This window comes from Cylas formicarius, unplaced genomic scaffold (assembly GCF_029955315.1).
Source record: "Cylas formicarius isolate icCylForm1 unplaced genomic scaffold, icCylForm1.1 PGA_scaffold_8__14_contigs__length_24414737, whole genome shotgun sequence".
Classification (NCBI taxonomy): Eukaryota; Metazoa; Arthropoda; class Insecta; order Coleoptera; family Brentidae; genus Cylas; species Cylas formicarius.
The window spans coordinates 9470539-9482927 of record NW_026844361.1 but is presented as its reverse complement, the minus strand read 5'-3'; the positions used below and the strand labels follow the sequence as shown (position 1 = coordinate 9482927).

At 35.8% G+C, this 12389-nt stretch overlaps 2 protein-coding genes across 3 annotated transcripts; one reads left to right on the top strand and one right to left on the bottom strand.

Moving 5' to 3' along the window:
- Positions 1 to 214: 214 nt before the first annotated feature.
- On the top strand, positions 215 to 4843 carry LOC132706596 (uncharacterized). The gene is made up of 5 exons (XM_060678012.1): positions 215 to 536; positions 592 to 963; positions 1014 to 1229; positions 1283 to 1991; positions 2089 to 4843. Exons 1-5 carry the CDS (start codon positions 399 to 401, stop codon positions 4221 to 4223), a joined length of 3570 nt encoding a protein of 1189 aa, XP_060533995.1. The 5' UTR covers positions 215 to 398; the 3' UTR covers positions 4224 to 4843.
- A 5279-nt stretch (positions 4844 to 10122) lies between these two features.
- Positions 10123 to 12264, bottom strand: LOC132706672 (uncharacterized). 2 transcript variants are annotated; one of them, XM_060678148.1, is made up of 6 exons: positions 11821 to 12264; positions 11637 to 11766; positions 11484 to 11578; positions 11194 to 11430; positions 10904 to 10925; positions 10123 to 10769 (listed from the first exon to the last, which is right to left on the bottom strand). In XM_060678148.1, the coding sequence occupies exons 1-6, from the start codon at positions 12001 to 12003 to the stop codon at positions 10447 to 10449; spliced, it is 990 nt and encodes a 329-aa protein (XP_060534131.1). In that variant the 5' UTR covers positions 12004 to 12264; the 3' UTR covers positions 10123 to 10446. The 2 variants fall into 2 exon arrangements, with proteins under 2 accessions (XP_060534131.1, XP_060534132.1); XM_060678149.1 differs by lacking the exon at positions 10904 to 10925 and having other exon boundaries at positions 10536 to 10769.
- Between the last annotated feature and the right edge of the window lie 125 nt (positions 12265 to 12389).

Genomic DNA, 12389 nt, shown 5'->3' with positions numbered 1-12389 from the left:
TCGAGTTTGTGGATAAATCGAAGATCGAAGAGGTTAAATGATCGCCATAGGAATACTGTCGTGAGCACACGACAGTTTAACATCCGCAAGCTCGGTAATAGGCGAGAGTTGCCTGGCCTAAATTGTTAAAATGGAAGAAGAACAACGACCGTGCATTAATTACCAGTTTGTACCTGTTTGCCACAGCTAATAAGGTTATTTGATAACACAAAATGGTGATAATCTTAATTATCAATTCAATTTTATCCTTAAATTCTTCTTGTTTATGCAATATCAAAATTCCAAATATCAAATCCAATTAGTATTCAGTGCCACTGAAGTTTATTTGGTGTTGTGATCTGTGCTTTGAAATTTTAAAACGAAGGAAGGGAATCAAACGTGATTTCAGCAGTAGAAATATGGTTAATCAAGATAATAAACCCGGAAATACTGTTTTAGACAGTTTTTCAAAATTGACGAACTCTCATGAGAGCGTCAGAATTAAAAGTGCGACAGATCTCCTGAAGCATTTGACGGAAAACGGGGAAGACGCAAAGGTGAGGTTATGTTTATGCGTTTTCTTATAAATTGCATATTTTTTGTCAATTTTAGGATGGCAGGGAGATAAATTATGCATTAAAACGTCTCATTAGAGGTTTAGGAGCCTCAACCTCGACTGCTCGTATAGGCTACTTTACAACGTTAACTGTTTGGTTAAATTTATTGGACAATGTAGACATTCAGACCATTTTGCAATTTGTGGAATCTGAACTGCACAAGTCCGGTAAAAATAGCGATTCGGAGAACGCGGATATTTGTATCGGCCAGATTCTAACATGCGGGGCTTTGATCAGGTCTAATTTGTGGTATAATTTCAACAATGACAACAGAAGAAAGGTTATTGATACTTTTGTTGGTGTTAGCAAAGAAAGGAGCTATCTAGGCATCGTCGGTTTCTCCTTTTTGGTTCAGTTGCTTGATCAGGTATCTTGAACCCAGTGGGTTAGAATTCAATCATTAACCCAAAGTTTTAGTTGAATGAAAATGAAGTTGAGAAAACCATTATGCCACTAGTTAAATCAGAGATTGAGAAACCATGGTCAGAACAGACCACAGATACTCTATATCTTCTTTTAAAGTTGCAAGAGAAATGTCCTAGGCTTGGAAATAAAAAAATGTTCAGAAATACTTTGGGAAGTCCGGAATTTGTTTGCGAAGAAAGTATAGAACCTTTATGTAATATATTAATGGTAAGTGAAAATTAAATTACTAAATTACTATAATGATTATGATATTTTTTTAGAAAATTCCTAGAGTAACATCTATAGAGCATCCTATTTATAATGAAATTGTTAAAAAAGTCCCACCTAATAAGATTCAAATCTTCTTTGAGGAACTGGACAAGCATCTGAAAACTCCAAATAGGAATAAGCTTTTAATTTTTATTAAAATCCTTTCCAACATGTGCACCTACATTTCAAGTCAAGATGTGGAACATTTCAAGCAAATTCCTGAAATATTTACACAAAACTTTATAAAACAAATGTTAGCATATTTCAAATTGCTATCTGGTCCAAAGAGAGACAAACAATTTTGCGATTCAGTTCACAGATTGTTTGAGGTCCTTCTTAATACCTTGAAGGTGGATAAAGTGGAGGCTAAAACGAAAATTGCTGTGTTAAAAAAGTTTCTTTTTAAACCAGGCACATTTATTTTTGAGAAACGTACCAAGAGCAAAATTGTGCAGCAAATAACAGCAACTTTAGATCAAGAGGGAGTGAAAAGTCTAGCATTAATGTATCGGGCAGTTATAGAAGGCAAAGAAAGACTAGATAGTGATGAACTCTGGCTTAATATGGATAGGCTGTATAGTGCTCACTTATTTATAAAACTTCTAAATCATCATAGCATGAAAATTGAGAATGATTGGAAGGTTGAACAACTTAGTTTTCTTATGACAGTTTCTTTATTTAGGGACATTAACGGCATTAGTATTGGACGGGAGCTTGCCGGTAAGTGTCATTTTCCATATAATACCAGGCTTAATTTTTTTTTTCCATCTGAGATAAAATTGACTAACTGATTTTAAAAGTTCTGTTTTTTTTCCAGATTCATTGAAGAATGCATTCTTTGGGGCATTGGACTTAAAACTGCCCAAATTAGAAGATTTGCAAGACATTTTATTTCATTTAAATGAAAATTTGAATTCAAAACTCAATCCAGAAAATTTATCAACTGATCTGCGGTCACCCATAACTCTTCAACACTTTGAACTCTGGCAGAAAACACTAGCAATTATTCATAAGTTGGAAAAAAAGAAGAAGAAGGGACTGAAGTCTGTGTTCCTAACATTATTTTTGCACATGAACTTGCAGCTATTCAATGATGTTGAACTTGCCACTGACTCTCTAAATGAACTCCACAGCTGTTACAAACGTCTCAAGGCAGATAAGCTAAACAAAACCACTGAAGAGGACGGACAGGATCCTTTGTGGATAGAGGTGGTTGTGGATTTGTTCTTGAATCTGCTTTCTCACAATTCGCACCTATTGAGAAACTTAATTAAATGTGTTTTTCCTCATTTGTGTGAATATATGACGTCGACCACAATTCACCAGGTTGTGTCAGTTTTGGACCCCAAAAATGAAGATCCCCTCTCAAAGAATTACAATGACTCGGACTCCGAAGATGAGGATGGAGATACAGACCACAGTGGGATAGAGTCTGATGGAGGAGAAGAAGAAGAGGCAGAAGACGATATTGCAGAAGTAACATCAAATGAAAAATTAAGAATGGCTTTGCATCAGGCTTTGTCTGAAGGCAAGCAATCTGATGATGAAAGTGTGGATTTAGATGAAATTACTGATGAACAAGGAGAAAAACTTGACCAGGCTTTAGCAAATGTGTTTAAACAGTTCAAACCCAACCATGGGCGAAGGAAGAAGCAGACCAAAGATGAAGAATCTTTGACCCATTTTAGGGTCAGAGTTTTAGATTTGGTGGAGATATATCTAGAATCTAACCCTCCTATGCTCCTAACTTTGCAAATCATGCTCCCACTATTGCAAGCAGTGGAGTTTAGTATTCGGAACAATCACCAGACACCATTAAAGGATAGACTAAATGCTGTTTTGAAGAAACTAGTTGGATTAAAGAAGTTTTCTAACACAGAAGGAGTTACAGGCCAGATTTTGTTGGATCTGTTGAAAAGTTTGTTAGAAAAAGGCACTAAGAATGTCATCATTATACAAGATATGGGTGAGCAAATATCAGATTGCTGTGTGTTTGTAGTTAAGTGTGCTGAAGTGTTAAGAAACACAGAAGGAGTGCCAAAAAAAGTAAAGAAACTCATAAAAAGAGATATTTTGGAGGTACTAAGTGGGGAGTTGCACAATTTTTTTACAAGACGAGATTGTTTGACTCCCTATGTGTTATTTAAGTCTTTGTTACAGCTGTGTTGGGTGGGAAATGTGGGGTTGGTATCAATTTTATTTCAATTTTTGTTTAGCGAAGAGGTTAAGCAGTTTAAGAAAACCCAGGCCGCAGAATTAATTAAGATTTTTTATAGCAACAATCGCTTTTTGAAAGAAAATGCGGAAAAAATTCAGAATCAGTTATGTGAAGATCATAATACATTTTCTCAGAAAATAACAGAATACTTTAGAGATTTATGTGATAATTCTGAAAAAAAACAAGTTAAAGAACGCTTCATTTATAATTTATTTCATTTAATGAATGCTATGAAACAGTGCCCACTAAACATAGGCATTGAATGGGACAGTATAGCACAAGTAATTCGCGAGTATAGGAGCTACAAAACATTTTCTAAGGATGCGAAGTCCGCATTTAACAAATTATGTTCGAGTTTGCATGTCTCAAAGGTTGTCAAAATGAAAAACAAACCCATCACAGTGCCAGAGATGGATATTAGTAAAGAAAACGAAATTATGAAAATTGAAAAGAAAAAACAGAAGAAAGCAAACAAAGAGAAATTGAAGTTGAAAAAGGAAGCCAAGATGTTTAGGTTGGAAAGTTTGTCACATGGATTGACAAGTTCCGTAAACTTCAGTGAAGCACAAGAAGTGGATAGAGATTCTGACAGTGAGCATCAGTTAGAATTGAAAAAGAAAAAGAGAAAAAACAAAATTGTAAAAGAAGATAATAGTATTCTAATAAAAATGACAAATGGTGCGGGTTCGGATATAGAAACTATTCCAAATAAGAAACAAAAAGTCAGACATTAGTTTATTTATAAATCGTTTTTTAAATAAATACATTATAAGTAGAACTGTTAGATAACTGCTAATTTTGCGAACCCCAGAGAGCTATGTAAACATTAACCTACCATTCGTCACTCCGATGTCCATTCGGGATTCCTTCGTTTCTGTGGTTTTGATAAATGCAGATAATATGGAGGCGCTAAATAAGTGCAGTTACTCGCGCCTAATTAATTTTATGTCGTCATATCAATTTTTTTTCCCTTAATATTAACACAACCCAAAAAGAAAACGTCGGTATACAAGAGAAAGTGACCAAGTCCAAAATTCACGATTTTTGGGTTATAATGCTCATGTACCTGAAATTCAATATTATTTTTAATGAAAAAATGAACAAGTCCAAAAATGCCATAATAATGCTTATAACTTCAAATTCCATAATGACCAAGTCCATTGTGTAAAAACATATACAGGAGAAAATGACTAAGTGGACTTGGTCATCTTTTCCTGTTAATATTTTTATCTCTCTAGGACGTGACTCTTGAGTAATGCTCGAGTGTTGTCAAATTCATTGACGTTTTCAGTTTAAATAGTTTATGATAATATTACTTAAAGTAAAATACAATTGTGTTGTAGGTTTTTAGACAACATCTTTGGTAAGTACCTACGCGTATTATAATAATTTAGGTTTTCGTATATTTAATTGTAAAAAATAGTAGGCTAATGCAATAATACTTTTAGTGACAAAATGAGTTGTTTGAACAATTATTATAACAACGTACAAGAGATTATTAATGATCTTATGGATGTTCCGGTAGAATTTGCTACTAATTCTCGTAATACAACCCCTAACACTTCAATAATAAATGAACCACTATTAAATCCTACACAAGTTACAGAAAAACAGATGGGTAATCAAAAACCTCAAGGAACAAAACGTGAGCAAAACAAATTATTAAGAAAATCCTGGTTTATCGTATATTAATACTAAAGGCAAACAAATGTCTGCTAAGTACCCTAGAAATGTAAATTGTGACAATTGCCGGTATAAATGTGCATAAGTATTTCCTGCAGATCTTCGACCAGATATCTGTAAAGAGTATCACAGTCTATCCTATGACAGACAAAAGGACTTCATAATTAATACTCTATTATCTTCATTCGGGTTTAAAGGCCGTCGTCGATTGGAATTACTTCCTAACGTTTCGCTAGCACGAGTGGCGAGCTTCTTCAGAGGTCCTTCCATCTCCGATGTTGGACGTAGACTGACGATTTCTCCTGCGCAGGTTGTATTTATGCCGATTGGTGGAGGGCGGGGCTTGTTCCGCTTCGGTTGGTCTCGGGATATCGATCGGTACTGCTCGGGCGTTCCTAAGGATCGGGTTCCAGATTTGGTTGAGTCTAAGGGTCTCCTCCTTTCGGTTGAAATTGTGAGGGTGTTTTTAAATCTCAATGGCTTCCCTGACTAGTCTGTTGTGATAGCCGTTGACCGATGCTAGTAACTTACAGCTCTCAAAGTGTATCCTGTGTTCCCCGCTGCCCAGTGCGTGTTCAGCCACTGCAGACTTCTCTGTATGTCCTAGCCTGCAGCTTGCTTTATGCTCCTTAAGTCTCGTTCCCATTGATCTCTTGGTAGTTCCGATGTAGACCTTTCCGCATGAACACGGAATGCGTTAGACTCCCGCAGCTGAAAGTGAGCCCCTCTTGTCCTTCGCTGACCTGATGGTCTGCTGGATCTTCTTTGTAGGCTTAAAGATTGTTTTGATGTCGTATCTTATGTTATCCCAAGCAGGTCAATAATCGCAAAATGATATGCAAGATTAGCTGCAGAACTTTCCCACCACACATGGAACTTTCCTGATAACGACGTTAATGATGCGTGAACATATTTTCTGTCTACTCTGGCACAAGGCACAAGCTCCAAAACTCATTTTGTTAAGTTCAATTCTGAGAAACCTTGTTTAACTGGACATCTGTTCAAATAAATAACACATAAGAGAGCTCTGTGGCGTAGATTTAAGACCTCTGGCTCTGCTTCCGATTATGCTTTGCATAGAAGAGTTTCTAATAGTTTATCCTTAGAGATTAGAGAGGCGAAGTCATCATTCGAAAATGACCTTCTCAATCAGCCCAAAGCGTTTTATTCTTATGTCAGACAACACGTATCGTCTAAGGTATCCCTTCCTGTCATTAGAGATACCTCGGGAGAGGTCTCCTATAACCAGGACTTCATTTCAAATGAATTTGCCTCATATTTTGCTAGTGTCTTTGCTGATGAACCAGCTATTCTACCGTCTCACTACGAGGGTCCCATAAATTCAGATTTATTAGAACACATTCACTTTGACCAAGAGGACGTGAAGAAAACTCTTTCGGAGTTAAAAGAATATTCTGCTCCCGGACCTGATGGAATTTCCAGCAAAATCTTAAAAGCGTGTGCTTGCAGAGCCTATTTATATTATTTTGAGAAATTCTTTGGACTCTGCCACACTCCCACCCCACTGGTTATCTGCAAATGTAACACCGATTTATAAAAAGGATGATAAGCTCGATGTTTCAAATTACCGCCCTATCAGCCTAGTGTGTATTATATGTAAGGTTCTTGAACGCCTTAAATCAGCTGCTACCGTTTTTGATCGACTGCCATATTATACCTACATCGCAGCATGGCTTTGTTCCCGCCAGATCTGTCATATCAAATACATTGACGTGCTTGAATCACTGGACATCATCTCTTGACTCAGGTGATCTGGTGGATATTATTTACCTCGATTTCAGCAAAGCCTTCGACAAAGTGCCACATCGACGCTTGTTATTCAAACTTGAAAAGGTTGGAGTGGGGGTAAACTGTTAGAGTGGATAGCGGCGTTCTTAAGCCACCGGTCATTCATAGTTCGAATTGGTAACGCTTTTTCACTGCCACAAAACGTGCCTAGTGGTGTTCCCCAGGGATTGGTGCTGGGGCCAGTGCTATTCTTAGTGTACACCATGGATTTGCTCTCCAGCATTGATTCTCATGTGAGCGCTTATGCTGATGACACTAAATTAATTGGAAATCCTTCAACACATGCGAACGTATTGCAGAGAGACTTGAATATTATTTCCAAGTGGTGTTTAACTTGGCTATTGCCGCTGAATGCTCAAAAGTGCTCTGTGATGCATGTTGGCAAGAACAATCCCGGTTTGAATTATTATATCGATGGAAAGTTTGTGTCAATTGTCGATTCTCAGATGGACCTAGGTGTGACAGTAACTAACGATCTTGCGTGGTCTGCACATGTATCAAATATTGCAAAGAAAGCAAACTGCGCTTTATTTTTGTTAAAAAAAGACTTTTAAAAATCCTAGTCCTCGCATCGCTTGCAGGCTTTTCACCACTTACATTCGCCCCATCCTGGAATTTGCTTCCCCAGTCTGGAACCCATGGCTATTGCGTGACTATGATGTTCTGGAAAAAGTGCAACGAGCCGCTACGCGCTGGCCACTTCAGCTTAGACATACACCTTACGACGACCGTCTAAAAATACTTAGTGTGCGTCAGCGTCGGCTGCGAGAGGACCTGATTCAAATGTATAGGTTTGCGCATGACCAATTTCCATCTGACGTGCCCCTTGTGGTCTTAAGCAATGATGAACGCCTACGTGGTCATCCATTTAAAATAAGGAAGGCACAATTCAGGACTTCACGTCGCCTGCATTTTATAAGTAAGAGGACTTTCAATTATTGGAACAGTTTACCTCCAGAAGTTGTGTGTGCGCAGAACTTGTCTGTATTTAAACGTCGCTTGGACAGTGTGTTGTTTCACAGCAATAACTAAATGTTTATTATATGTGTTGTGTTACTAACTATCAATGTGCATAATAGGTTTTCCTCTGCACTTTATTCTTAGTAATAATAATAATAATTCATAACGAAACATTTGTATCAGTAAGTTTTGATTTACAGAGTGTCCTGCAAATTCCATGCTCCGAGGTATCACCTCTTTACTATAGTCGAAAGCTCTGTGCATACAATTTAACAATTTATGAAGCAGCTCTACCAAATAAAGGATATTATTATCTTTGGTCCGAAGTAGATGGCCAATGAGGAAGTTGTTAAATCGGTGCAGCTTTGTTGAAGTGGTTTAAAACTTCACCTGATAATGTCAAAGAAGTGTCACTCTTTAGCGACACGTGTGGTGGACAAAACCGAAACAAATACATTGCGGCTTTTTTGTTGTTTATAGTCAATCAGTTACCTATAGAGATTATTACTCATAACTTTTTAGAAAAAGGTCACTCTCACATGGAGGCTGATTTGATGCATAGATGCAATTGAAAGTGCAAAAAGATACATTCCGGTATTTTGTCTTAATGATTGGAAGACAATTATGACACTAGCAAGATCCAAGAGAGGCAAAAATTAAGCTTCTGGTGTCTACATTGCAGAGCGACATTATTGACTTGAAAGAACTCAGTACATCTATACTACAAAATACAATTTGAGATGAAGGGGGAGCAAAAATAGAATGGTTAAAGATCAAATAATTAAGGTACAAAAAAGAGAAAAAAAAATATAATGTTCCCATACAACTATGACGAGAAGTCTAAAATGTTTAATGTTAAAGGCAAAGTAATATTGCAAAAGAAAATGAGTTAAAGAAATACTGAACCCTTGCCTATATCGGGCAAGAAGAAAAAAGACTTAATTAAACTTTGCCGCAAGGAGGTAATCCCAGTCGAATACCAAGGTTGGTACTTTAACATACCGAGTGACAATTCGTTGACAGACAGGTGTCCAGAACCCTCAGGCAATGAAGATGTGATGAAAACATATGAAGTTGCAACTAGTTACTACTATTTGTTTAATCATAGTCTTTTTTAAGCTTAAATACATATTCTAGAACCTGCATGGTCATCATTATAAACTAATCTGACGCAAAATAATTGATTTTATAATCAGAAGCAAAGATTAAAATGCTAATAACTCAAAAGTACTGTGGACTTAGTCACTTTCTCTTGTATACCGACGAAAAATAGTCTGACTTTTCTGCTACGCAATATTTTGTATTGCTTTTTTGCGCGAATCCTGCCCACTACCGCAGTAAAAAATTCGGGCTTTTGTTTTCAAAATGCAATAAATATTATGTTATTTTAATATAGTCAAATGAGAATTATTTTTATCTTAACTTTCACCATAGGGTTGGTTTTTAACATTTTCTTACATTAAACAAGTACAAATGGATTGCTCAGGTCTTTTGAAGAGTCGGTGCTTACCAAAATCCTATTAATATCGGAAATGGGCAATTTCATGAACCTTGTAATATATCTAGTTGGCCGATGGTTTATAGCAAATTTGCCCAGCAATATTAAATAAGACATTACTAGTTAACCTTAAAAGTTATTGTTGAATGTCCGATCGAAAATGAGCGATAAAGTAGTTAAAATTTTAAATAAACGCACAGATTTTCTAACATTGTTAAATCAAGATATTTCCAAGAACGAGAAGATATGCGAAGAAACTAACAAAGAGTTGACAGATCTCAAGCAAACTAATGAAAACTTAAACGAGTTGGGCAAATATCCTGAACACACAGCTTTAATACCCTTGTGCAAGAAACTTTATGTGCCTGGTAGGATAGTTCACACAGGAGAATATTTAGTAACCTACAACGCTTATCCTCATTCCTTTGGCGTATTAAAAACTCTAAATCAAACATTAAGTTCCTTAAACACAAAAATCGAGACTCAGCAAAATTTATTAGAAAAGTTTGAAAATGCAAAATATCAATTGACTGAAAGGAAGAAAGTGTTGTTCGGTGACGGTGGCGAAATTGAAAACAATAATAGTGATAATTTACCTAAAGAAATCAAATCAGACAAAGGAGTTGCCTTGAAGGTTGGTGAATTTTATGAAATTTTGGAATATGAAGAATAACAAAGAGTTAGATGAAAAATAAAACAAGTTTGGCAAAATTTAATTTTGATTGGACGGAATTGTTTACAACTCAGTATAAAAATCTTAACATTAAAATAAAAAATAGTCATTTTACACTCTCAACTCTTAAGACACTACTATTAATCATGTACTAAATATACCTTAGTGTAGCCGTAAATGGTGATTGAAAAACCAAACAGAACAGAACAAGTTGAGTTATTTGGAATCTAAATAAAATTTTACAATAATAGATTTTTAGTTACATAGCAATTATAAAACCTGGCAGAAATATAAGACATATGATATGTTTTGTTTGGTTTCCTATTAAGGCAAATTATGATATTTCTGTAACAACCGACATAGGTCTAGAAGGTCCTGCTTCTGCAGTTGTAGCATCGGAATATTGAATTTCGCTTAAGCTAGACAGATCTGTATGCTTACTAATGCTAGTTGGAAACACAGTACTCATGGGCATAATGTCAGTAATAAAAGATGAAGACTGAGATGGTCCTCCGAGAGTTTCAGTTGTTGGTGATTCAATGTTTGTGGTTGTGGTGGTTAAACTGGCATCGTCGAGACAGTGCTGTGTGGAGTTGTTGGACGGGATCCCGCCAATGATGGAACTGTGGAGGCATTTAATGACTGCATGGTGCCCATCTGTGAGAACATAATTTTGTAAACAACAAACAAAAACTGGTTTTGAAAAGCTCATGCAATAAATGTGTTAATTCTAAGCAAACACAAGTCCAATTTCTAATTCACACGGTGAGAGAGCAGAAAAATCCTCTTACCTGGTTCATTTTTTTCAAATGTCTAATGAGCATTGCAATTTAAAAAATAAGTACATATTAAAAATGTTGGTTAAGCACTAAAGGTATAAGCTAAAAAAAATTATATCATGCCTAAAACTATCCGTATTTCTAAAACCTGAGGAACTATTTGGCTGATACAAGTTGATACATACACTTTTGCATTTCCTTGGGAAATTGTGAGTTCAAATACATGAACACAGAATATTAATAATGTTTAATTTTAACTGCTCCACATGATAAAAACAAATACTAGAATAGAAAAAACTCACCCTTAAATGAGCCAAATCTTCCAATTTAGTTAGGTCACTCAGTTCAATGTAGAGGGAATACACCAAAACCCATCCATAAAAGGACAGTATTATAAAGATACTCCACAGAAGGCACATTATGATGTTGTAAGCGAAAATCATGTCATTTACAATTGAAAAAAATAAAAACGCTAAAAATCTAAACAGTGTGAACACTGCAAACGTGTAAATCCATGCCAGCATCTTTTTTTCGTATTCCTGCAAAAAATTAAATCTAAATACCAATTTTATTTGCATAAAAGATTGTGTACCTTTCTTAACGAAATAATCAAGATTATACTTGTCACAAACACTCCAATTGCTAGTAACACAGAAAAAACTGCAAACATAACAAGTGTGTTTCTAACTAAAATTACAATCAAATGTTACAGATTACATTCATCAGTAACTTTCAATACAATTACCATGTCGCGATCCAACATACACAAATTGATATGAAATAACGTAATAGCCGTAATGAGTTGACCCGGGGGCCGCCATCACATAGCAGTACAAGTCAAATATACCTGAGATCACAGTAAATATTGATAACAACTGAAAAGAGGAACTTTGTGTCATAAGGTTTAAAAAGTCTTTTCTTACTTTTACCAAAGAGAACACAGCAGTTATCATGGACGCTCGTTGCACATCTAAGAAAATAGCGTCTTGAACCAATGGTTTTTTATACCAGGGAGTCCTGAGGGATTTTAAACTTCTGGTGCTTCGTAAGTTCGCACTACTTCTGGTAGTGACGTGTGAATAGACACTAGGAGGGCCCGTTGAAATAGCCATATTTTTATTTAAATTGTTTCCGAATACTAAATTTGTATATAAATCAGATTTAAAAATTTGTGTTTACAATCATTGAGGTGTGGTTCATTGTGTGGTTTTGCAAGTTTTGTTATGGTTGTGTATATCACAAAGCTTAGAACAGGTATAACAATCAATTTCTTCTTCCTCTTTTTATGACGTTTATCAAAACATCAGAAAAAGACAAGATGGATGATATAGAGGAATACATCAGAATATAGTCGCCCTACCTCTCGGTCATCACTAAATAGCATAACGCTTTGAATATTTCTTTTATTATTAGTTTCTATGAGAGAATCCAAAACTAACCGGTATTCTGTGGTAAGACCCATGCGTTTTTGTTTTTGGTCTGTTACCTTTCTTTACTG